This window comes from Monocercomonoides exilis, assembly GCF_001643675.1.
Source record: "Monocercomonoides exilis strain PA203 chromosome Unknown scaffold18-1597598, whole genome shotgun sequence".
In the NCBI taxonomy this organism is placed as follows: Eukaryota; Preaxostyla; order Oxymonadida; family Polymastigidae; genus Monocercomonoides; species Monocercomonoides exilis.
The window spans coordinates 211,042-238,315 of NW_027150563.1; the positions used below are offsets into that span (position 1 = coordinate 211,042).

Genomic DNA, 27,274 nt, shown 5'->3' on the forward strand with positions numbered 1-27,274 from the left:
AGCAGGATCCAGAGCGAACACTGAAAGAGCAGCAAAGGCGGAGGAACTGCGGGAGGGGGCTTTCGTGTTTTGGGGAAGCAGCACGAAGGACGATACGCATGGGTGTTTGTTGGGTTGCAGTCTTGACCGCATTGCATCTTATTTCAGCCATCAATTGGTGCCTGTATTTTGCTTTTATTTTTATTTTTATTTTTATTTTTTTTTTAACAATTATTTGACTTGCTTTTATATTTATTGTTGGTTTTGAGTTTTTGCTGAGCAGTCTCATATGAAAGAAAATCCATCTTCAACTTTCATCGAGATTTGTAATCAAAAAGGAACATTATCTTGAAAATAATCTGTTCGCACTTTCTATTATTTTATGATGAATCTTGAAGTGTCGAACAATGACTTTTTAAAAAGAAAAGCGAACAATCAAGAAAAATTGTTGTTTATTGTTTCTGTGAATTTATTATCACTTTGAAATGTTCACAAACAGACTTTGTTTTCCTTTCTTTTCCAAAAATGTTCAAAAACTTGCTCCTATTCTCACTCTCTTTTTGTTTTGAGAGGAATAAATATCAATTGTCAAAATTCGCAACAACAAACAATTTTTGAAAAATTACGATTCTTTGAGATGTTTCTTTCCAATCGTCTGAACATTTCACCAGTTTCTTCATAAAAACGGAAATATGATGGTTGATTGGTTTTTTGTGTCCTTTTGTTTTTCATCAGTACTGTTTATTTGAAATGAATAAGAAAAGAATAAATCTCAAATTACGAATTCAATGTTCGAATTTCTAATCTTTGACAATTTTCTCCGAAATCAATGTTGAATGTTTCAATTTCGCTTTCATCATAACCTTTCAAAGTTGAGAGATTTTTCAAGTGGAATGAGCTTTTTTTTTGTTGGTTAAAAGAAAGGAAGGAGTATTATTTTCGAATTTTTAATTCAATTGTTCACTGTTCATCCAGCCTCTTCCGTTCGGTCAGATATCCAGAGGTTGTAACAAAAGCTGATTCATATCATAAGGAATACGTTATCTTGACCTCATAATCACAGAAGGAAGTGCGAACACATCAGCAATTACTGCAACAGCCAGAGTGGAATTTGCCATTTATGGTTGTTCTTTGATAAAACTCAGGTTTTTCATTTGTTGGATCAAAAACAATAAGCTTCGAGTTTATTGATCCCCTCACAGTCGGTTCATCCATATTGAATATCTGTTTTTCACAAAATTCATTCCTTTTGAAATAACAGTCAAAAGATGTGTTCCACAGCCAAAGAATTCTTTGATCCATCACAAAAAGGCAATGAAAATTTGCTTTTATTAAAGTCCTCCTTTCTAGCTGTGGCTAGAGCTTCACAATGCAGTTGTCAACTGCCTTTGAAATATTCGCTTGAAATCCATCTTTTTTATCTGTGTTGTTAACAACATTTTCCATTTTTTTTTTTTGAAGAATCATTAACAATAAAAGAGAAACAAACAAGTTTACAAACTTTCCGTTTTGGCAAACAGCTTCCAGATCTTGATTTTATGATTATTTCTTTTGAGACACTTTGTTCTTTGCAGCAAACAAGTTCTGGAATTCCAACTTTGATAACATGTTTTCTTAAAACCCTCCAGAGCTGGTTCAGCATTTTTGATCCATTTTCGCTTGAATAACACAATGTTGATTGAATCCATTATTCTGATAACTCCGTCAATTGCATGTCATTCCATCCATTCCAGCTGACATTCATTCCTTCTCCATTCAAATGATAACATTGACACATTGTATTTCTGCTTCTGAACACTTCATAAATGATTCAAAGATATTTTCATTTCCACTCTGATGAACACGATCAAATATCCAAATCATCAAAAATATAAATAATGTCAAATTTTTTGTTGTCATTGAAATGATTGTTTGAATTTTAAGAAAAAGTGGAATCAATCAATACGTTTAATCTTCATAAAAACCATTCAAATCTAGGATAATTATTTTTTAAAAGTTTATTTATACATCATATTTCTTGAATATATACTTTTTTTCAAAAACAAAAACAAAAAAAAAACTTTTCAATCCTTTGATCCATGTTATTTTGAAAAAAGGGTTGAATAATTATTTGTTTTTTTCTTTTCAAGAACATGCAGAAAGATAAAGTTGAATTATCGACATATTTTCGAATGTTTAATGATAACAGTTGTTGTTGCGAATTGTACAGAACTCAAATTCTTGATATGTCAGAAACAAAGTGCAGTTTATGTGGTTCATTTATGTTTCTTGGAAGAGATTCAATATCATCATTTATTCTTCGATGTCCAAATTGATAAAGAAGAAAATCACCATTTACCAAATTGATTAATTATCATTCAACATTGGGGATTTCAAAATTGTTGATGTTGCTTCTTTTTCTTTTCCAACATTTCAATATTACTCAAATATCTATTCCACTTTGCGTGGACCCATCTACCGTTTCTTTCTTCGCAAATACAGCTCGAAGAATAAGGTTGGAGTCATTGCTATCGGAATCATTGTGACTTGGAGGAAAAAATATGATTGTTGAAATTGATGAAATGTTGCTTTGTCGAAGAAAGAACAAAAGAGGAAAAAGGAAAAAACAGATTTGGCTTTTCGAAATGGTTGAAAGGAATGATTTGGGCAAACAAGGTAATTTTTCAGTTGTCAGAGTGAGAAATAGAAAAAAGAAAGCCTAATTCCAATTATTAATACAATCATAAGAAAAGATAGCATGATTTTCTCCGATGAATGGGCTGCATATAAATCATAACCTGAATATGGATATAAAACAAGACAGCGTGTCACAAGTATCGTTACAGAACTGAAGATGGAGTGTGCGCTAATATTATTGAAGGTTTATTATCGCAATTAAGAAATTTATCAACAACTACAGGAATAAAAGATCGGTTCATTGATGATACGATTGCAGAATTTATTGCTTTCAAAAGAAAGAATCTGAATTTCGTCAAATGGGGGAAAATACGGACTTTCAAGCTTTTTTTGCACAAAGCACAAAAAAATTGCTTCACTCATAACTTTATTTCACTTTCTTTGATTGCAAAATTAATTTGATTATCATTCACACCAACAAGCATCATTGAAATCAAAACATAAAGAATTGTTTCATTTTACGAATTTTTAAAAATAGACCCATTTTTATTATGTTTTTTGTTCTCAAAAAGTCGATGAAAAGTACATAATTTTACAATGAAAATGCCTGAAGCAAAATATTTTACCCCAAATTTTGTCAAAAATATTTTCTATTTTGAAGATAATGAAACCCTTAATTAAAAAAAAGATTATAGTGATTCTGAAAATACAGATGAGGAGTCAAATTCAGATGAATTATCTGTTGTTGAGGATTCTATCTATTATTATTCCGATTTACAGAAATTAAAGACGGAGCCAGTGCATCAGAATACAATGAAGATAACTAATTGTGATTTTTTGTTGCGTCTTTTTTTGTCTATCGTTTCATTTTTTTTAAATAACAACTTATAAACATTCTCTCTCATAAATAATTTATTTATTTTTGTGTTAAAAATCAAAATACTCAAAAAATACGTTTATAAAAAACGTGAAGGGCGAGTCTATTCTTTCCAATCTTTCTTTCAAATCTCAAAAAAATTTCTGAGACAATGAACTCAAAAAAATTTATTAAATAAAAAAAAAGACTTCATTTTGTTTTATAACAATAACATAATAATTCCAAAAGTTTTTATGTGAAAAATGAAAAAATTAGAAATAACAAAATTTGTAATGCACATCGATGACAAATATGAAAACGAAATAAAAATTCCAATGTTGATTCAAAAATTCATGCATTATGGCATTATGTCGAAGTTTTCAAAACTTTTGTTTTTTAAATGAAATTCATGAATGCATGAAGAAAAGTTAAAATCTTTGACAAAGAATATTGAATTGAAATTTCAAAAAACATAGCTTTTCCTCAACAAGAAATACAAGAATTCACAAATCCTTTTTCTAATGTTCAAGCAAATCAGTATTATTTTTTCAATTTTTTCTGTTTATTTTTTTTATTTAAATTTTTATTTTGATTTTTGAAATGAACAAAACAAACATGGAAAACTTTTTGATTAATCTGTCATAAACATTCATCAATTGTGATTTTAATGGAAAAACTCAAAATATCTTTCTGGACGAGCATTTTGTCTTTCAACTCAATGATTTTGGTGTTCTTTTCTTTTGTTTTTCATTCAACACACAAACAATACAAATTATTTGCTTGAGGAACATCACCAAAATTCTTTGATTTTTTGATTGTATTTCTAAAAAAATCACAAAAAAACAAAGAACAAAAACACACGAAACAGTTGGAATAAAAATTGTTTGATTTCTGAAAAAAAGAACAGAAATAGTTGTCACAAAACACTTTTCAACAAAATGCTCAAATAAATCACATTCACACAAAAATAATCAAATGGTTGGAGGAACATTTCAAAAAGAAGAAGAAGAAAAGAAAAATGAAACAAAGAAAACACACTTTTCTCAAAACACCATAACAAATCAATCCACAACATCAAACTCCCCCTTTTTTCTTTTTTGAATTACATGAAATGAGATAAACAAAAATCTCAAAAAAATATCAATCGTTTGTTCTTTGATCACTCCTTCAAATCTCCACAAATAATTGAAAATACTCTGCTTGAGAAGTCTCCTTCTCAATGTGTCAAATCGTCCTTTCAGTTTTGATTCGTTTTCTTCAATGATTTTTGTATTCTGTCAGTCAATGTGCCCATCAACACTGTTTGGAAAGGATGCTGAAAATATAACTTTAAAGAAATTGGCTCTCTCAATGGATTCAGCATCCATTTTCGTTTCCATCCTTTTCTTCACCACTGCTGCTCCCGCTCAAGCCCCGTTCAATTCTGATGGCATCTGTCAATGTCATGATCAGCGCGTCTTTCGGAAAGTGGCCAACAAACTCTCTTTTCATTTCTTCAAGCCTCGGCCGGTCGTTCCTCCCCCGAGCCATGCTCCCTTTCAGCAGCTCAAAGAATGCACAACACTCTTCACCCTCCAGCCCAGGCCTCTCCCCATTCACAATCTTCTCTCCTGCCACCCCTGCCTCATACTCCCCAAACGGGATCTCCAGCCTCAGGCACTCCCACAGTATCATCCCCATCGAGAACACCACCGATTCTTTTGTTGCCCCCAGACTCTTGTTCACCATCAGCTCTGGCGCCTTCCACCTCATGCACTCCTTCCTGTTCTCTGCATAATCCTCAAACGCTGATGATGGCGGTGGCGACTTCACAAACCTCTCGCTCATCAGTGAAATGTCTGATGACGATGTGACAATCGTTGAAGTGGACGAGATGGATGATGAGTCTGAATCATCCGAAGAGGAGCAGTCCGAGTGGAGCGCAATGCTGATCACCATGTGCTCCGAGAACAGCACAATGTGCGGACTCAGATTGTCCAGCGATTGGAGTGGGTTTTCCATTTCATCAAAGGAGTGGAGTGCTCCATTCGCCACCCAGAACAGAATCTGCGCTGCTGTCTGCTCCCTCTCCTTTAACGAGCCAATCGCCATTTCCTTCTTCTCATTCCTTCCATGAAGCAGCATGAACAGTGAATCCCTCAGATCCACAATCAGCTTCTCATGAGGAGACGAGCAGGCCATTGCATCCACCAGATTCGACATCGATGAGGTGGTTGGACACAGACTCTCTGTTCGAACAAATGTTGTATCTGTGTCTGTGGTTGTTGTGGCTGAAGTCGATGAGATGGATCGCAATGGTGTTCGCTTCATTGAAACATCATCTTCTTCCTCATCATCCACTTTCTCCAGCATCCATTCAGGAATCTTTTCTGAATCCATTCCAAGAATGTATTCAGTGGAGCCACTCTCACTAAGTAAATACTCAGATGACTCTGAATGCACCATGTTCTTCTCATACACTCTCTTCTTTGCCTTCTCTTCCTTCTTCGTCTCTGCTTCTCTTTCGGCTCTCCTCCACTGCTCCTCTGGCGTCATTTCCATCGTCATCATCTCGATCAGCTTCGGATCCTTTTTGATGTTGTCATTCACTATCTCTTCCAATTCCTTTGTTCTTCTCTTTTGTTTTCTCCATCGAACAACAAGAATAACAACAATGACAAGCAGAAACACAACAATCACAACACAAACAATCACAATGATTGGCCAGAATGATTTTCCTTCTTTCCCTCCTTCAACAATTCTTTCATCTCCATTTGCTTTGAGATCACTAGCATTCTTCAGAATGAATGAATGTGTTGATGAAGGAGATTCTGCATTTCCAAATAAAATATATACACTGATTTCAATTTCATTTCCACAACTGCTTATTTGATCCTTTGCAACACTTCCATCAACTTCTCTTTCTGACAAAAACCCATATGAATCAAAATCATGTTTTTCAATCTCTTTCTCTTCTCCCTTTCTCTTCACAACCGAGAATGACAGATTGCATGGAACAAGAAGCATTCCTTTGAATGTCAGCTTCATTCTATCTGCCTCTTCTTTTGCTTCCACAGACTCCAGCACAGGAATGAAGAATGATGAATCCCTCTCTGAAACAATCCCTTCAAAACTGCACCCTTCATTCAGGATCCAAAGTGATGTATTTCTTTCCAATCCATCTCCCCCTTTCAAGCTGGAAATGGTCAGTGAAGCAGAATCTGAACAGATAATGTTTCTTCTCAATGATGGATATCCTTCAATTGATGGATTGTTATTCAAAAACTCTCCTTTCTCAATATTCACATTTCCTCCGCTCATTGTTATTCCACCTTCTGGTGAATTCGTAATTGTTGTATCTTTCATCATCACAGAACCCTTCACAACATCCACAAGAGAACCTTCCCATCTGCACATCTCTTCTCCTGAATTCAAATATTGTTCATTTCTTTCCTTTGAACTCCCATTGAAAATGCAGCTGTCCATTTTCACGTTTGTACAATTCTCCAATTTCATCAATTTTCCTTTTATGGTCTTTGAACTCACTTTTCCCATTGTGCAATTTGTCAACTGAATTGTCTTTTTCATTGACAAGGAAGATATCAATGATTCTTCATTTCCTTCAACTGAGATATTTTCTGTATTGAAATCTTCAATTGTTAATTGTCCGCATTCTTTAATATCAATCAGAGAAGTTTCAATCGTTGAATTGCAAATTGATAATGAATCAATTATTGATGGAGAAGTTGATGAAAGATGAATAGCAGATTCATGAAGAATGAGATTTGATATTGAGCATTCCATTAGTTGTAATTCTCCTTTTCTCACATTAATAATGTGAAATTGAATGCTTGTAAATTCTGCATTAACTCCTTCCTTCAGTTGTTTTGTAGAGAATGAGCAATTCAATATCTCAAGAATTCCTCCCTCTGGCGATATCAGTGATTCATGAGAAGAGATGAAATTTAAATCAAACATAAAATTCACTCTCACCAACGAGACTGTTTCTCTTGTTGAAATCAATGCTTCCTTTGCTCTTTCAATCTCCGATTTCACTTCGACTTTGCACATCTCTCTGTTCTTCGAACTCAAACTCATTTCCTTCAGATATAATTCTCCTCCAATCACACTTTCTCCAACAATAATCATTACACTCATGAAATCTGAAGTCAAATGAATAAGACCATAATCAATTGAATAACATGGAAGTGTGTTTGTTCCACATTGCCTCTCATTCGATCCATTAACACTGCTCACAACAATTGTGTCACTCTGATGAATCGTCACAAGCCCAATCAGATCTGTGTCTCTTGGAAAGTCACAGCTATCAATTCCATATATTGCATTGCCACGAGTGTAATATCCCTCTCGAAGATCAAACTGAAATTGGTTTTCATTGATCTGAGATGAGATGTTGAAACATTCGATGAATATGTCTTTCCCCACTTTTGCTGTGTTTGCGCTGAACTTCATTCCCACAAATGTGAAATTCAATTCTCCTTTTTCCTTTGTTGCCAGATACACTCCTCCTCCTTTCCCATTGGTGCAGCTGCAATGGCTGATTGTTGATTCGATCATCTTCATTGATCCTGATGTACCCAATGTGAAGAATATCGCCCCACCTTTTTCACTTGTTTCTGCCTTGTCTTCTGTGATGTTGCTCGAATTCACAACCAAACAAATCTTATTTTCGCTTTTCGACTCCAAAATGCTTGGTCCATTGTCACTTCTCTTCACTCCTGAAAATGATGAATTATCAATATTGAGACTCATTTCTACACCTCCTTCATTTATCTTTGTTGTTAATTCAGATCCTTTGATCAGAAGAAGACATCCGCCGCTTTCATTCAACGATTCCACTCGAATATTCTTCAACTGGCAAGTAATTCCAGCATCATGAATGGCAAAAATACTGTTTCCAACATTGCATGATTCCATCGACAGATCATTCACTTCCACGCTTCCTCCAACCACATCCACAAATACACAATCAAATCCATTGTTCACTCCTGCTTCTGAATGGAATGAACATCTAGTTATCACCAAATCTCCTCCTTTGTTTGAAATAATCGTTTTGGCTGAGTTGTCAAATCCAGATGCCAGTTGGAGTTGGATGTTGGACAATTCAAGATGAATATCATTCACCATGAAATATTCCAGTTGGCCTCCAATTGCCTGCTCAAAATTCAATATCGCTTTCTCATTCTCTTCTCCAATCTTTACACTTTTTTTGATCTGATGATTGGACATGTTGAATGAATCTCGAATAATTGTTGATCCTTCAATCTGAATTGTTTTATTTCCAATTTCCTTTTTCATGTTTTCCATCCCTTTCCACATTGTGAAGCATGGCTCCTTCTCACTTCCACAGCGCGCAACATCAAATCCTTCTGATGAGATAAATATTTCAAATGAGCTGTATGGAATCAGAAACATGAACAAATCCAAGTTTGAATGATTGCTATCTCTCCCCACAAACAATGTTTTATCATCTTTCATTGTCAAATAATTGAACTTGAATGAGTCATTTGTCACAGAAGTATTTAAATCATTTGCCAAAATGAACATATTCTTTCCATATTCTGCTTCATTTCTCTCAAATATCAAATTTACTGACAACTCAAACTTTGCATCTCCATCTGCCACAGAAAGCATCATCCCTCCTCCTTTCCCTTCACTTCCACTCGTTGATGATGCGCAGCACTTCTCAAATCTAGTTGATGAAACATACAATTCAGATGGATTGTCCAACGAAACAGACAGTCCTCCTCCTCCTTTTCCGTTCTCACTCAACTTGCTTGACGTGAATGTGCAATTCTCAACTCTTATTGTATCTTTCGTTCCATCATCATTCGATCTCACACAAAGGCTTCCACCATCTCCTTTCCCTCTTGTGATGTTCTCAAATGAGGTGTTCTTCAACGTGATTGTTGAACACTTCTCAACATGAATTGCTCCACAACTCGGCAGATCACAATTTGTGATCGAGCAATTCTGGATTGTGGCTGAGCTGCTTGTGGCAATCTCAATCAACCCATTCGCTCCATCTGTGCCTGTCTGATTCACAATCACCTCATCCATCAGACACTCACAACTCCCATTCACAACAATCACACTTCCCACAAATCTCACTTCTCCCACACTCCCTCCACAACTCATCTCAACAATCTCCACTTTCCCTCCACTCGCACTCACAAAAGAATAATTCGCAGAATCCACTCCACTCCCCATCTTCATCCCGCAATCAGCAAATCTCAATGTGCCTCCTGAAGAATGGATAAATGATGATCGCTCTCCAATCGATCCTCCCAATTCAAACAAGATCCCCGTCAATATTGATGAAACACTGTTCATCACCAATGCTTCTTGTGTTTTTGTTCCTGTTCCTCCAACTTTCAATCCAACATCTTTGTCACAAGAATCAATCTCATACGACTCCTCATTCAACTTCACTTCTTCGTCAAATGAAAATGTGCTTGTCAGTCTAATCATTCTCTCTGAACTCGGAAACTGAACTTCTCCAACATTCCCAATTCCTCTGCATGGGTAATCTTCATATCCACACAGTCTGAATTCACTTCCTTGTTCTCTCCCACTCACATATACTGGTGATGAAAATGCCCGAAAAAACACAACAAGCGGAACAATCAGCTCTGCCTTGCCTCTTTCTCTTCCACAAAGTTCACTCAAATCTGCAACATTTATTCCAACTTCTGGATTGAATCCAATTGAAGTGCTGTTGATAACAGCTGACAAGTCCTGTGCTTCCACAAACACATTCTTCCCTCCCAATGTTGCAGCACAACCATCAAAACTCGCTGTTGTGATCTCAAAGTCAAATGAGTCATCAGCCAGATTAAGCTTCACCCCTCCTCCATATCCCCTGCATTTGCATTGATTGAACGAAGTTGTCCCTCCGCTGTGTGATATTGAATCTCCAATCAGAACCTTGCTTGCTGATGATGAAAGTTCGACTTTGATTCCTCCTCCATTTCCATTCACACACTCACATTCCTCAATCGTTGTGTTCCACACCACAAATGTCTCTCCTCCCTTCACACTTTTAGCCATCACAACACCATCTCCTTCTGTTGTCCGATTCACATTCCGAATTGTCATATTCGCTAACATACTCTCTCCTTGAACAGATTCTTCTGTTGATGGCTCTTCGAACAGAGGTTGGCTCATTTTCATATTTTTTATCTCAACATCACTCATCCTCAACTGAGACAGTGCAATCACAAATATCGATGCTGAGATTTCTCTCTCTCCATTAACACTTGAAAAGATCAGAACATCCTCCAGTGATAGTAACCCACTCCCATCAGATACCACAAACACACTCGGTGAAGAATCTCTTGTTGCGTTGTGATCAATTCCCACATGCCCCACCGCCAGCTGCCCGCTTGTCACACTGAACAGCGTTATCGAAGAGGAAGAAAGAGAATTCATCCCAATCAGACTTTCCTCTCTTCCTTTCCCCACAATCGAAATCTTCTTCTCTCCAACATTGTTTGTTTCCTTTTCGCTTTGATGTTTCCCATCCAGCACTGTGATTGAAGTGCTCAGCTGCGCTATGCTCGACTCCACTGCATGCCCCACTGTGAGGCAAGGAGCAGATTCATTCATCCCACACATACTATTCGTGTCACTTCCACTCACCCCAACATACCGATCCTTCACTCCTTCTTTCAGCCAATCCTTCTTTTCAATGTGCTGATATATCCACTTGTTTTCATTAAAATTGTATAAGTAACACACTCTCTTCTCATTTGTATTCGTTGTATACGATTCATGGAAAGGATTTTTCGATGAAAAGAGATTGCGTTTATCTGAAAAAATCACATCGTGGCCATATGGAGTGGTATTCGTACACATGCAATCGTGAAAGAAGAGAAAATAACAATAATGTTTGTCACTTGGAGCTGTTGATTGCTCAGTGCCCATGTTCAATCCTCCACCATATGACACTGCTGAGCACGAAATAAACTGGATGCTCCTCAATTTTAATTTAGCAGCATCAAATCTGCAATACATCCCTCCACCTAATCTATTTTCAAGCTCACATGAAATGAAACTGCAGTCAAACATACAAGCACTCTCCCCTCCTCCATTTTCTTCCCCAATACATCCTGCTCCCGAAACATTTGATTGGTCTAGAAGAAGCCCTCCTCCTGCTTGAAATGCTTTGCAATACAGGAATTCACATCCACTTATTCTGACGCATAAAGAAATATTATAAGCATATAATCCTCCTCCATAACATTTTTTGGTAGAACAAGATATGAATGAGTTGTTCTCAATTTTGATAGAATTGATAATACTGCACATTATTGCTCCCCCTTGGTAGTACGCAGTGCAGTAATTGAATGAGCAATGTGAAACAGAAAGCATTCCAGAATTGAGATTGTGCATGCAGATTGCCCCGCCACTTGATATTCCATCTGAAAAAGAATTATTTTCTCCTGTTGTCTTCGATCCATTCCATTCGCACCAAGTGAATGAGTTTGCACCATTATCTGTTGTATTCTGTCTCCCTGGAGTCAACTTTCCATCTGAAGTTCCTTCACATTTTGCATTTCTTGTTCGATAACATCCAATGAATGAAGTGTTTGAAGCTGTCAAGGAAGCCAAGGGGTTGTTCAAAGAGAGAACAATCCCTCCATAATAAACATCGCAAACCGATGAGAATGAGCAGCTGCTCATCAGACATGATGTTTGGAATAAGGAAGTGGATGAAGATGAACATTCTGAAGTCGCTGTTGAAATGTTGAAAAATGAGAGATGCGAGAGTGAAACAAGAGGAATAGAAGGTGATGAGAGAAACGGTGCTGAGGAAACATAAAAAGAAGAGAAATGAGTAGAACTCACGGAAACAACACATTTCCCAGAATATTTCCCTTCCAAGGCTTTTGAAGAAAACAGAGAAGGAAATGTCTGCAAAAATGTGGTTGAAGATGATCTGAGTGAAATGTTGGTGAACAGCCCACAACTTCCACTCAAGCAAAACGGAGATGTTTCACCCAATGGAACGATTTCGCAATCATTCAATTCAACATGGCTCCCATGTCCTGCTTTGATAACATTTTCCCCATCATTTTGCCTCAGCCCCAATGATTTGAGCTTCATCGATGAATTATGAAGAATCAAACATCCTTCAACCTCACCCTCTCCAAAATATCTTCCTTTTTTCCACATTTTGTACTCTTCACAAAATTTTGAATAATTCATTTTCTCATCTGGATTTTCTTCTTCTATTCTGCTTTGCCTTTTATTCAGCATTTTTACGCAATTATTCATCATTTTAGCCTGTTTTTCAGCCCCTTTCTTACAATCTTCATTTCCTTCTGCAAACACTTCACACATATAATGTCCATCAATTGTTTCATTTTGGAGCATATCTTCCCAAGGGTTCTTGAGGCAATAAATAATTTGTTCATTCATTGATTTCTCTGCTTGCTCTGCCTCAGCACTTGTGGCACCAATGCACAGAAACTGCACACATATTATGCCAATAAGCCAACATATTAATGACAGCATGGGGATCAATCCACACGAAGAAGGCGCTTTCTTTTTTTTCTTCGTTTTTGCTTTATTAGTATGGGTACATATCAACAAAAAAAAATTGAATTCATTTTTCTATTTTTTTTGTTCTTGGAGATATTGTATTCGCTATTTATTTTTTTATTATTAACTGTGATAGGTTTTTGATGTGTTTCAATATCTTGTTTGTTCGATCCTGAGAAAAATAAAAAATGAATTGTAAGAAATAAATGATATTTTTATATTTTTGTTTTTTCATTGAGAAATGTGATGAAATTCAGCTGAGACGCAATTGAATTTTTTTAAATAGCGTATGACCAGGATGAACATATTTCTTTCAAAGCAACTGTTCGAAATTCATTTTAATTATATAACTTACATTTATCCAGTGAAGAGAAGAGATCCGAGCGATGAAAATATTGCTTCTCTTTCACACATATTTTTTCCTTGTGTTTGTTTGTCTTTTTTGAAGTTCTTTATTGCAATCATCAGATCCATTGAGTATTTTATGAAATTAATATTTTTTTTATTTTCATTTTGGATGATATGGACATTATAATTCAAAGAAATGGAGTTTGTGCATTCTTTTAATTAATGGAGTGGCACGGGTTATTTTGTTACTGTTTTGATTTATTTTGTGTATTTGTCTGAAAGAGACACAACTTTTATCGTTTGAGAGTTTTCAAATGGATGAAATGGCCAAAAAAGAGAGACTTTTTGGAAAAGGCTTTGACATTTCAGTTAGGGATATTTTTTCATTGAATATGTGTTTATCGTTTGTTTGATTTGAATATTTCATCTTTTTGATTTTTTTCAATGGTGATTTCACAATCTAATTTTATCTTTATATTCTTTTCAGGTTCGATGGAAGTTCAAAGGCAAATGCCTAAAGTTTTAAATTTATATTGACAGAATTCTTTTATGTTGAAGATTATTTCAAGTTGGGAAGAAAGGCAAAGAATAATTGAAGAACAGAAAAAGACTTTCGAAGAAAAGAGATTATGATGAGCCTTGGAAAACATAATGTGAAAATAACACGCAAAAGGGCAGAATCAGATGGAAGGACAATTATTCATTTCATGCTGATCTTAAGGACTGAATTGAATGGTTGAGACAATTCTGAGTGGGAATGGAATTGATGCTGATGATGATTGAAGAAGGCAATATGCAGCAACATTGCTTGGAAGTGAAGAGATGGATAAGAGGAGGAAAAAGATCGATTTGGATGAGAAAGAAGGAATCGAAGAAAAAGTGAAGATTCGTGTAAGTTTGTTGATTTGTGAATGCGACAAAGTTCAGCTGGAAACGAAAAGAGAAAATCATTGCTCTTGAAATATTTCTTCTTCAAACATCATCAGACTTTTCTCATGAAATCTTCATCAATTTGAACAACATGGAAGGAAAAGCCTCAAACACCTCTTCTTCTTCATATTCAACAGAATGCAGAAAACAACAGGAACCATTCAATCATCCTTCAGTGCACTTTGGATACCCTCCATTTTACCCATTTCTTTTCCCTCCTCAGTTTTTGCCTTCACCTCAGCAGCAGCAGCAGACACAGTAGAAGGAGTCGAAGAAGACACAGAAATCAACAAACATTGAAGAAAAAGAAGAAGGAGAAGGAGAAGAAGGAAGGAATTCGCTGAATGGAAAAGGAAGAGCCACATGTGATTTGTTGGGACAAGAGCACATTTCGAAGCAGCAGAAGAATCCAAAAGATAGGAAAGTTGACAATTCCAAAAAGGATGGGATGAAACAGACAAGAAGGAAAGCCAATATCGAAGATGAATTGGTTGCTGAGCTGAATGATGATCCAACAGAAGAAGATGAAGAAGAAAATGATGAAGGGGAGGAGAAGAGAAAGAGAAAGAGATTGAGAAGTTTTTTCCTTGTGAAAATGAGGAAGAAACTCAAGATGAAAATGAAATGCAGCTTGAGACATCAGAAAACAAGGAAGAATTTCGAGGGGAAGATGAAACAGACAAAACAAAAGATGAAGAAGAATTTCATGAGGCAGAACAAAAGTCAACAGAAAAGAAGAAGACAATTCTGTTTGGGTTTGACAGCCAGTCTGGAGAAAGGATGGCATTTGATGACAGACTGGAAGAGGATAGAAGATGGAAAGAGGAGAAAGACACGAGTGAAGCAACAGACTTTTCACAGAAACAACAGAGGCAGGGAGATTTCGATGAAAAGAGGCAGATTCCTCAACATTCCAACAAATTTGAATCCAAAAAGAGGCAAAATGCACCTGAAGACAGAGCCTATGGCAGAAACTCTGTGTTTTTGACATCGTATTCGCGACTTGCCTCAGCTTCGTCTGGTCTTGCCATTCCATCGGCATCTGAGAATGGCAGAGGAAAAGAAGGAAAAGAAGGAAAAGAAGGAAAAGAAGGGAGAAGAACAGATAGTCAGGACAATAGGGATTGTATCAATCATTTATCATCAACATCTTCTTCTTCTTCTTCTTCTTCTCTCCAATCTCCCCATCTGCACAAAACACACGCCTCCCCTCGCTCTTCGTTGCATTCAGTTGAAGACCCAGTTTTATCGATGACACTGCCTTCGCATTCAGGAAGTGAGCTTCTTCGTATGAAAGAGAAGCAACAACAAACAGCTGGATCTTCCTCCACTTCTTCCTCTTCCTCTCCTTCTTCTTTTAACAATTCTTCCATTTCGCCTCTCGAAGAAGATGCCTTTTTCAGAGCAGTCAAGCATCATTCTCCTCCAGCTGATCTTTTCTTTCACTCACAAAGAGAGAAAGAGATCATTTCATCATCATCATCACTTTCTTCTTCTTCTTCTTCTTTGGAACATCCACAGCTTCCTCGGAGATCAGCCCAATTCATTTCATCGGGTGTTGCACTTGATCCTTCTGCACATCCAAACATGTTTGCGTCTTCTCCCATTGCTTCTCTGCTGTCTTCCTCGACAAAAACACAGCAAAAAGTCAATCTTTTTCCAGAAGACGACATTTCGACTCTTCTTGAAGATGGCCTTCCATCCAGATCGAATGCTGTTGGCTCGACTGATATTTCTGATGGAGTGAGCACGTTTTCTGCTTCTGCCAAAGATGACAACAATCCTTCATCATTATCTTCTTCTTCCTCCTCTTCCTTCGTGAATACGCATTCATTCATTCAGTACAGCCAAAGCACAGCTGAGCAGAGTGTTGCACAGGCACAGCAGACAGATGTGTTGGAAGACGGATGAATGCCTCTGAGCGAAAGTGCAGTGATTGGGATGGAGAAAGAGAGAATGAATGGTATTTCACATGAAACTGATGAAAAGGAAGAAGAAGAAGGTGATGATGATGATATTGTGCATGAGCATGCACTTGGCAGCTCTGTGGAGTTTTGTGGTTCTTCGTCACTGGCAGCACCAGGAGCCTATTTTGGCTCGCCTCTGAAAACACAATCGGGTTCAGTAACGAGTTCAGCGATGAGGAAGCACACAGGATGGAATGAGAGAGGAGGGGTGTGTGGAGGCTGGGAAAGGGCAGAGACAAAAGGGGAGAAAGATTTTTTGCTGATTTCAGGAAAGGCGAAGTTCAAAAACTCGACGAGGATTGGGAGGGAAAGAGAGAAAGAGCAAATGAATTTGAGCAGCCGAAAGAGGAACACGAAAACCAAAAGCAAAGAAAGAAGCCTCAAGAAAAAGACAAGATCTCCTTCACAGACAAAACAGGTTATTCTTTTGTTTATTTCTTTCTTTCATTCTTTCCCTCTCTCTCTCTCTTTCAATTTTCTTTTTCTTTTTCATTTTTTTTTGAACATTTGCTTTTGAATGACAATTTTGAATGTGTTGAAATATGTATTTGTTTATATTTCCATTCATTTTTCGAATTATTTTCATTTTCAATGCTGTGCTTATTGTTTTGTGTGTTTTGTGCTCATTTGAAAGCAGAAGCAGTCTGTCTTGTTGGGTGCCTCTTTGGCGAGTGAAAAAGAGAAGCAAGAGCGCAAAATGGCGATTCTGCAGAAGATCTTGCAGCGAGCTTCTGAAGAGCAGGAAGGCAACGAGACTTAGCCATCCAGCTTGAACTGTTCACAGTTGGGTGTTCATGAAAGGGTTTTTGAAGTGATTGATTTGTCTGTCTGTTTGCTTTGTTTTTCAGTTGCCAAGCGATTTCCAACATCGTTTGAAGAAAGAATTGGATTCAACAAAACAACTGCCACACTCAAGCAAAGTCAGTTCATTTCTTTGATTTATTTTCTTCCTTCTTCTTTCTTCGTTCGTCTTTTTCTTTTTCTTTTTTTCCAAAACTGCCACTTCAATTGACTCTTTTCTTTCAAAATTCAGTTCGTTCTCAGTCGCATCTTCTGATCCTATTTGAACAAGTCTTGTGGTGAGAAATATCCAAGTCAATTGTTTTATTGGGATGCAGATGGGACGTTCTGAATGAAAGTCTTTTGATGTTGATATGTCATATAAGAATCGATTTTCCATTTCATTTTCAAAGATCATTTTTGAAATGAGAAAAATCAATGTTCTCAGTGAAATCAATGAAGTCAAATAAGCAAGTATTGCACTCATCACTTCCGCTGGGCAAGAACAAATTCTTTTTGTCCATTTCATTTTTTTTTTAGAAAACTTCCAAATGGCAAAAAAAGCAAATTGAAATCACATTCATTTTGAAAACAATCACAAAACCCATTCAGTTGATTTTCTATTCTTTTTCTTTTTCAATCACCTTTTTTGTTTGTGGCATTTCAAATAAGTTATTGTGAAATACCTTGCAATTCCATTTCTTGAATGTTTTCTGTGCTTCAAAACTTTTGCATTATCTTCAAACAAATGTTTCTTCTTCTATTTTTTCAATTTTAATATATCTTTATGAAAAATAGAAAACAATTGAATTTTTTTGTATGATTGTTTTTATTCTTTTCTCATTTTTGAAGAATGTTCACAAACACCTTTTGATTTCGCAATAACATTTTATTCCATATACATTGAGAAAGGCAAACTCATTAAAGAAATAAAAGTGTGTGTTCGTTTTTGAAGAATATGTTTTTCATTCTTGAAATTCTTCGAATTTCTTTTCAATTAGTAAAAAGAAGTTTCAAATGGAACAATCTTTTCATTCAATAACAATGAATTATTTTTCGTGTGATTTTATGAATAAAAAAGATAACGATATTGGTTGAAAAATATTCAACACAAAAAATTTATCTGAAATTTTTCTTCTCATGAAAAGAAAATATGGTTTGAAACAAAACACCCATAACAAAAATTGTTTGTTCTCGATTCAAAATCAGTTATTTCTTTCAATATTGCAACAACGTGTGACTATTTGTCATTTCTTTTTTTATTCACATTTGTTATTTTATTTGCGACATATTTTTCATTCATTGAACTTTGGGAAATGTTCTCATCACCAAAAAAAATGTGTTTTCCTTTTCGAAGACAATCACCATGTCCTTCACCTTCTTCCTCAGTTCAGCGTGTTGATTTTTGACGGGAGGGGACAAGGAAACTGAGGAAACTTCGTATGAATTGTGCAAATCATTTGAGGAAATGCATTTGAAAGATGAATTGCTTTGCGGAGTTTATTCATATGGCTTTGAGACTCCATCACTTATTCAGCAAAAAGCAATCCTTCCAATTGTTAGAGGGTGTGATCTTCTTGCTCAAGCCCAATCTGGAACAGGAAAAAGAAGCGCTTTCTCAATTGCTTGCTTGCAGAAAGTGGATCCTTCTTACCACTTCACACAAGCGTTGATTCTTTTTCCGTTTCGTGAACTTGCAATGCAAACGCACAACGTTTGTTTTTTTCAAATGAATTTTTTTATGATATTAAAACATGTTTTTAAAGGTCATTTCAAAAATAGCGAGATTCATGAAAGGACTCAACATTTTGAGAGTTGTTGAAGGAGAAGCCATCAGTGAAACATCAAGGAAAGTTGCCGAAGCACCTCAACACATAATTGTTGGAACGCCTTGGAGAGTGGTACATATGATTCGTTCTGAAATCATTGATATTTCTCATCTGAGAATATTTGTGCTCGACGAAGCTGACGAAATGCTTTCTCAAGGGTTTAAGGATAAGATTGTTGAAATCAACTCAAATTTGCCGAAAAATACACAAACAGTTCTTTTGAGTGCAACAATGCCCCAAGAAATCATTGAGATTACACGCCAGATTCTGAACGATCCTGTTCAAATTTTGGTTCCTGGTGATGAGCTCACACTTGACGGGCTGCGCCAATTCTATGTGGCTGTTGAAAAAGAAGAATTCAAAGAGGAAGCACTGTTCGACCTTTTCGATTCGGTCCAGGTCGCACAATGTGTCATCTTCTGCAACTCCAGGCGCAAAGTGGACTATATCACCAAAGATCTTCGGAGCAGAAAGTTCACAGTCAGTTCCTTTCATGGTGGAATGGAGCAAGAAGACAGAAACCGTATTCTGCAAGATTTCAGAGATGGGAAAAACAGAGTGCTTGTAACAACCGATTTGTTGTCATGTAGCATTGATGTTCAACAGATTTCGCTTGTTGTGAACTATGACTTGCCAATGGAGAAAGAGTCATATATTCGAAGAGTTGAAAGATCAGTTCGTTTTGGAAAAAAAGGATTTGTCATCAATCTGGTCACAGAAGAAGATGTGCAGATGCTGAAAGACATTCAGGAATTCTATGGAATGAAAATTGAGGAAATGCCAGCAAATATCAAAGAACTGCTGCAGCTGAAATAAAAGAGAAAATGGTGAGAGAAAGAAGGAAAGGGAAATCTCAGATTTCTGAAAGAAAAAAATGAGAAAAGAAAAAGATGAAGAAATGATGGAGATGAGAATGAATAAAAGGCAAATAAGCAAATGAGTATTGATAGAAGAGAGAAAAATCACATGAAGAAAAGATGAAGAATTGTTGAGGAAATTGTTTTGTTTGCTTGATACTTGTTGGATATTGGATGAATGTTTCATTCAAATATAACGAAAATGGAAATAGTCATCTGAAAAGAAAAAGAAAGAAATAAAAACCATCAGATTGCTTACTCCTTCTCTTATTCTTTCTTCAACACAACTTTCAAAAGACAAGAATCACAAACTGGAAATCGGTTTGTTGAAGAAAAACTTTCGTCAATACAAAGATAGCATTCACAAATCCCAATAAGCAACTTTTCATTCTCATCTTCGGTTTTCAAACAACTTCTTCATCAGTTGCCATCATTTCAATTTTTGATGTCAATAAAGAAGATGAATGACGAAAATTTAGAAGATTATTCAACAAATTGCATCAGCAAATGGAACTCAACAGTTGTTTCTCATTTTCAAGAGTGATTTTCACATCTCACCTGATTTCATCTTTTTCATTTCAGAATATCCAATTTATTGGTTTCATATTTGATGGCAGGACAATATTTCTTCTTTGAAAATACCAACGTTTCAAAAACATAAAATGCTTTCTCTTGCTTTTTTCAAATCCATGAGTCATTTCAAAAGATAGGCATCCGATAAAGCATTTTCTGTGTTTCATTCATAAATGTGAATCATCTTCAAACAGAGGTGGAAAGTGATGGAATTCCAAATGAAAAGAAATCAAAAACATGAAAGCAACCAACAGAGAAAAATTCAATGAAAAAGAAAAAAATAAAACTGAACTATTCCTAAAGGTTACTCTTTCTTTCTCTTTCTCTCACTCTTTTCTGCTGTTCCCATTGTTCAACAAAGTTTCAGCGATAGAGCGATACAAATGATTATTATTATTATTAAAGCTTATTTAGACTTTCACTATTTCGTTTTGATTTTATTTCTAAACTTGTCTGTGATGTTTATTTTCTTATTTTGTTTTTCATGTAGAAAAAAAAACCTTTTCATGTAGTTATAACGTGACAGAATACTGTTTATTAATATTTTTCCATTTCTTTTGCAAATGATATTTTGTATATAGGTGGAATAACGTTTTCAAAAAATGAAACAGCGATTTCACCCACATTTTATTTTGATGAGAACATAATAAAGTTTTTGACAGAAATAAAAGTTTATCTGCTTTGGGGTGCAGAAACTTTAAGCGTTGAAAATTTGTTGCATGCTTAAATGGAATAAAGATTTTAGAGCAGGTTAGAAACAATGTTAGTTTTCATTGATTTTTGAATTATTTTTTTATTTAATTATTTTGTTTTGCAGATATTGAGCAATATTTGGATTGTGCACGATTCTTTTATGCAGAAACTCAAAGAGCTTTGCCAAAGAAGCTGATTGAAAAATTGTCAAGTTTTCTTTCTTCCCAATCTCCGAATTGCGAGAAATATCCTTTTAAACTTTTGCGAAGGGCAATCGTGGAATGTAACAATAAGCAAAAGGAGCTTCAGTTGCTTCTCAATGGATTGGTGTGCGTACTGAAGCACTGCTACAGTTTGACGAAATTTAGACGTGATGATCCTGCATTCGAAATTCTTTTAAACCTTGACTTTCCCAAGTTGATTGAGGATATGTTAATATATTTTTTCAATTTGCCGCAGAAATCATTTAACGAAGCTGTTCCTGTTATTGAGCTTCTGTTTCGTGTTGTTGCATATGGAAGGATTTTCAGCGAAATGAGAGTAGGCGCACAAGAGCAGATTGTTTTATTCAATTTGGACAAAGCATTACCGGAAAAGCAAAACGAGGAAAAATTGATACTGGCAGATGAATGTTTGTTCCATTTATTTGCAATGAATTCGGAACCTTGGTCTTATCAGAGATTATTGAGTTTGCACAATGAAAATAGTTGCTTTTTTTCTTCTTATTTTACATTTTTTGTTCTTCATATACTTATACAGGTCGAATTTTGTTGGACAACAAAAAAATTTTGAAAAAGCGAATATTTCACGTTCTCAAGCAGCATGGCGAAAGCAAAAGCGAAAGACTGAGCTTGTCGGGGTTTTCAAAAGGGATGCTATTGAGGTTGGTGTTGTGCTTGGACAATGCGATTCGAAAGAAAGACAAAGAAGAACACATTGACCAGGAGCAAGAGGGATATGATGCGTTAGCGCACGACTGGTGTAATTGGAGGGTAAAGAAAAGTTTTCTTGACGGGTTGTATGGCTCAAAATCTCCGTACATTGAGGATGAAGAAGCATTTGGAGATGTTGCATTTGATACAGCCTGTGACGCGCTTTGCTGTTGGCGCGAATGTGTTTGTGGTGATGGAAAAGAGTGCATTTGCATCAGAAATGAAAAAGTGAGAGAGGCAGTGAACATGAAATGGGGAAAGGTGTGGCGTGACGTTCATAAAATGATGAAGGACACTGCGATGAAGACGCTCGAACTGTGCTGCTTTGGGAAGAAATATCTCGGAGAGAGAAGAGACATCGCAGACGAAGAGAGCAAAGTGGAAAACTTGAAAAGGAAGAGACGGTCAAGATTTTTGAATCTTTTTTACAACACCGAGATGATTCGCAGCATTGTTGTAGTTACGCACATTAATCAAAACCAAGATAATGATGAAAGGGCAATGAAGCTTCTTTTTGCTATAATTCGTACAGGATGTAACGAAGGAAGAAGCAAAGTGAGGGATATGCTTTCTGGAGTTGTGTCAACCATTTGCGAGCTTCTGATGAGAGGGAAATATAGCAGAGATTACAAATATCGGACATGGCTGTGTTTTGTAGGGGATATGATACAAACAGCAATCACTCGGCCTTGTTTTAGGTTCATGCAGAAACCGTTGTATGGATTCTTTGGAAGGATTAGCCCTGTATTCTTTCAAGCGGACATTTCTGCGCTTCGAGATATGCTTGAAGAAGAAGGGTACGGAGACCTGTTGAACGCAATTTCTATTTCGAAGTACCGCACGCAACCGCCACTTACAGAGGTCCCATTTTTGTGGTACGAACTGATTAGTAACTTTGTCACACTAACTCGCAGCGAGGCTCTCTCATTGCACAATCGCACTGTTGTGAGGGGGAGGTATGCGAACGAAGATTTCCTTGGGCAATCAAATTCGTTGTATTTCTATAACAGAAAAATGAAATATGAAGTATTGGATCCTGATTCATCAGCTCACAGCGATTCATCTTCATTTTCCGAGTTGGAGATGTCATTTGACGAAAGTGACAGCTCCATCTTTCATGATTGGTATTATTATTTCAATACCCATTCAGAAACGATATTGTTCAATGAAGACGAAGAGATCAGATGGGTGCAGGAGCCAGATGGGTCGTGGAAAAAGAAAATGGAAAGGGTGATTCCCTTTTTTGATTGTAATTACTCGAGCAGATTTTTCAGTCACAAACGAAAATATCGGGCAAAGCACAAGTGGAGAAGGGTGCAGACGAACAGAATGAGGAAGAGAAACAAAGGAAAAGTGCTGAAAAAGATGAAGAAGGAAGAAGGATTTCGAGAAATAGGGAAGAAAAGAAAGCAGAGAAGAGACGATGCGAAATATGAGATGAGAACGGAAATGTGGGAACATGCACTTCATGAGCTTTCAGATGAAGAACACCCAACTGATCCATATGAGTTTTCTGAAGAAGAAGAAGAAGTAGTAGTGTGAAAAGGAGGAAGAGAACGAAGATCTTGAGAACAGTTATCAATAAAAACAAAAGCGGATATGCAGAAGAGAGCTTGTGAATGATGCAAAAAGAAATTAACTCATTTATTTTGACTGGTTTGATATGTGAAATCAATTGAAGAGCAACGCATTATTTGTATAAAATTTCAACATTGTTAATTATTTCGGGTGTAAAGAGATTAATATTTGCGTAAGTTATTGTTTACATTTATGAGTCATAGCTGATATTTTGAAGGTTTTTTATTAATATGTTTTTTTCTTTGTTATTTCATTAGTTTTTAATGGAATTCTGAAAATGATGGAGAAGTTGCTTTATGTTTCTGTGTCTGTTAATTATTTATTGTTTCTCTTTGTTATTCACATATTTTTGTTTATCGTTTTCCATTGGCTTTGTATGTTAATCATTCGAACATCATGTATTTTGTTCTATTTTTGAAATTTTCCATTATTTTTGCATGAAAAACAGATTGTAATTAATCTTGCATTATCGATTGATTTTTTTCAAAATTCGGAAAAACAATATGAAAGGTTTTCCGCATTTTGAATTCGTTGTAATGAAAGTTGCGATAACGTTGAAGTGAGTTTTCGTGAGAACTTGTTCATTCATGACGAGAAATAAATGTTACAAAACTTTTACTGAAGATCTTTGCTCAATTCAACATGATTATCAACCGAATAATTATTTTATTAATTAAATAATTAGGTGATTATTTTTGAAATCATATTTTTTCATTCAAAAATTCTGGTCCGAGATTTTTGATTGAATATTAACTAAAAAACACTGAGAAGTGAAAATACTAATTAAAAATATTTTCATCTTCATTTCAGTTTGAACATTTGTTTTTGAAATGGTTTTCATGAATTTTATCAATAAAATACTAAATCTCCATTCAATGACAAACAACCTTTGAAAAATCAACATCACGAAAAAAGTTATGTTTTCAATTATTATCACCCACTTTGTTACAGTTAACCTAAAAATGAGTCATATTTGTTTCTTCATTATTCGATAAATAAATTTCGACTGTTTATTTGAAAAGTTTGAAAAATGATGAACTCTTCAAAAACAACGTAAAAAAAACTTTTTCAGTTTATTTTGCACAAATTCATTTCATTTTTTATCTAATAATTGACATTCATCTTTTATTTCATAAAAAAAAAGTGGATTTTTTTGTTTTGAACAAAATATTGATTTATGATGCAAAACACAATAAAAAAACAAAATTTTAATAAAATATTGTCAAAATAAAAAAAAAAAATAGTCAACAATGAACCACACTTTTGATAAAAAAGTTCCTGAATATCGTTTTTAGTTAATATTCTTGACAATAAATCAAAAAGATCTAGGTTTTGATTTAACTATTTTATTTATTGTGTGATAATAATTGAAAACATAACTTTTTTCGTGATGTTGATTTTTCAAAGGTTGTTTGTCATTGAATGGAGATTTAGTATTTTATTGATAAAATTCATGAAAACCATTTCAAAAACAAATGTTCAAACTGAAATGAAGATGAAAATATTTTTAATTAGTATTTTCACTTCTCAGTGTTTTTTAGTTAATATTCAATCAAAAATCTCGGACAAGAATTTTTGAATGAAAAAATATAAGTTCAAAAATAATCACACAAGTTTCGCTGTAATTTTTGAAAACATAACTTTTTTCGGGGTGTGAACAATTATAAAAATTTTTTAATTCGAGAAAAGGATTATTATTGAAATGTTTTATTTATTTTATTGAATCAAAAAACATCCTTTGATGTGAAAGAAAGACAGAAATAATTTGTGTTGAAGTTATTTCTTATCTATATTCATTGATATAAAATCATAATTAAAAATGAAAATTGAAATTTTTCTTAGAAAAAAATTAATTTTAAAAATAATCACACATATGGAAATTTTTTGCAAATGATGAAATATTTTTATTTTGTTGAAAAATTCTTATATATTGCATTTTATTATTTGTGATTCGTCGTATCTTAACCTAATACATACAACTTGATTTAATCTATTTGCAAAAGTGTATTGAAGACAACAATGGATTTCATATCAATTAACAAAAGCATTTTGCAATCAAAAACTTTGAATTTTTTTTATTTGAAAAAATAACTTCAAAATATTCAATTTGATATATTAAAGTTTTAAAATTGTCTAAAAATGCTTTCCGAAGGTATTTTTTTTTTAAAAAGATAAATAAACAATTAACATTTTTCAAAATAAATGAATTTGATGTTCAAACAATTATCTCCCATTAAACTTTTGTAATAAAGGTTTAAAATGGGACAGTATTTCGCTCTTTCTGACTTTTGTTCCACCCATAATGTTACGCCTAATGAATGGAAATAAATAAATAAATATAGAAAAAAATCAATTAATTTATTATAAAGAAAACCTAAAAAACAAATACAAAAAAAAATGAAATAAAAACCGAAAATGAAAAAAAAGAAAATTTTTTGATCAGAAAAAAAAACTATTCATTATAATGATAAATATTAAAGTATATTCACTTGGTTTTGGCATGATGTGAAATTATTCACACATATTTTTTTATCCGGTCCATTTTTTGAAAGTCTCCTGGGAAACTGAATCTGGACCCAAGGCCTGCAAATTTTTATCCAAATAATATTTGAAAAAAAATAGGAAGGATTCAGTTTAGTCCTTTAACTGAAAAAAACAGTTATCATTGGATAAGCAAGACTTCAAAAAATGGACTTTATAAAAAAAAGTAATATATATTTAGAAATCTTCCTCCATTGTGGAGTTGCCGTCTATTGCTGAATTTGAATTAATAAAAATATGTCAAAATTTTTTTGAAAAGTTCCTTTTGTTTAATTTTCAAATAAAGAAAAAATTTCATATTTCGATAAAATTTCTGTTTCAACTCACCATATTATGCTGTCATGAAGACACAATCTTGACAATGTTATTGTTTTATTTAAAGTGAAGTTTCGTAAGTGGGAACAGAAATTTGATCAAAATATAAAATTTTTTCTTTATTTGAAAATAAAACAAAAGGAACTTTTCAAAAAAATTTTGACATATAAGACAAATTTGAAGAATTATCATGACCTTCAGTGCTATCTAAATTAAAAGAATTGAAATGTGTATTATTATTTATGGTTTGAAAATGAATAGAGCAATTCTTTGGAGAAATGTTTGTTTCTTGCATACCTAACATACCTGATTCGCTTTCAATGGAGCAGTTTGAATCTTCACCTTTAAATGAGTCATCAGAAAAAAAAGTATTATTAAATAATGTTGAATCATAGTTAAAAGCTTTCAAATAATTCATTCTATCCTTTATTGTTTTCTTCACGCTTTTTCCAATACTTTTATCCATTTCAATATTAAAAGAATTTTCGGTCTTTCCATTACCTAAATAAACTTTCCTATCCTTTTCGGTTTTTCTTTTTCTTTCTCTATAATTTATTTCTGCATAATTCTGAGAATCAATACTGCTGAGAGGAGAAGACAATATTTTTCCATTTTTCTTTGTGAAAAATAAAAATTTCTTCATTCCAGAGATGATTAATTCACTCCAGATACTGTCTGCTTCTATTTCATGTCTTTCAGATTTATTAAGATATATCAAATTTAATATTTAAATAAAGATTTTGTTTTATTGGACAAAATAATGTTGATCAAATTAAATAAAAAAAAATATAACAAACTTTAAAAAAATATGTTTCGTTTCATTTTCTCTTTGTCCGTTGGTATTGAAAGACAAATCAGGAGTAATTGTTGGATTATCTTGTTCATTCATTGTTATCTGTGTATCACTATCAGAAATAGAAATATTATCAATATT

At 34.5% G+C, this 27,274-nt stretch overlaps 5 protein-coding genes across 5 annotated transcripts; 4 read left to right on the forward strand and 1 right to left on the reverse strand.

Annotated features, from left to right (window-relative positions):
- Window positions 1-4,807: 4,807 nt before the first annotated feature.
- On the reverse strand, window positions 4,808-12,628 carry MONOS_13670 (uncharacterized protein; the record flags this gene model as incomplete). Its single annotated transcript, XM_067866394.1, has 1 exon — window positions 4,808-12,628. The coding sequence occupies one exon, from the start codon at window positions 12,626-12,628 to the stop codon at window positions 4,808-4,810; it is 7,821 nt and encodes a 2,606-aa protein (XP_067728717.1).
- A 2,271-nt stretch (window positions 12,629-14,899) lies between these two features.
- Window positions 14,900-16,186, forward strand: MONOS_13669 (uncharacterized protein; the record flags this gene model as incomplete). Its single annotated transcript, XM_067866392.1, has 1 exon — window positions 14,900-16,186. The coding sequence occupies one exon, from the start codon at window positions 14,900-14,902 to the stop codon at window positions 16,184-16,186; it is 1,287 nt and encodes a 428-aa protein (XP_067728718.1).
- A 30-nt stretch (window positions 16,187-16,216) lies between these two features.
- On the forward strand, window positions 16,217-17,002 carry MONOS_13668 (uncharacterized protein; the record flags this gene model as incomplete). Its single annotated transcript, XM_067866391.1, has 2 exons — window positions 16,217-16,660; window positions 16,877-17,002. The coding sequence occupies 2 exons, from the start codon at window positions 16,217-16,219 to the stop codon at window positions 17,000-17,002; spliced, it is 570 nt and encodes a 189-aa protein (XP_067728719.1).
- Window positions 17,003-18,490: 1,488 nt separating this feature from the next.
- Window positions 18,491-19,667, forward strand: MONOS_13667 (putative ATP-dependent RNA helicase eIF4A; the record flags this gene model as incomplete). The annotated part of the gene is made up of 2 exons (XM_067866390.1): window positions 18,491-18,736; window positions 18,789-19,667. The coding sequence occupies 2 exons, from the start codon at window positions 18,491-18,493 to the stop codon at window positions 19,665-19,667; spliced, it is 1,125 nt and encodes a 374-aa protein (XP_067728720.1).
- Window positions 19,668-21,403: 1,736 nt separating this feature from the next.
- MONOS_13666 (uncharacterized protein) lies at window positions 21,404-23,448 on the forward strand (the record flags this gene model as incomplete). Its single annotated transcript, XM_067866389.1, has 2 exons — window positions 21,404-21,605; window positions 21,734-23,448. 2 exons carry the CDS (start codon window positions 21,404-21,406, stop codon window positions 23,446-23,448), a joined length of 1,917 nt encoding a protein of 638 aa, XP_067728721.1.
- Window positions 23,449-27,274: the final 3,826 nt, after the last annotated feature.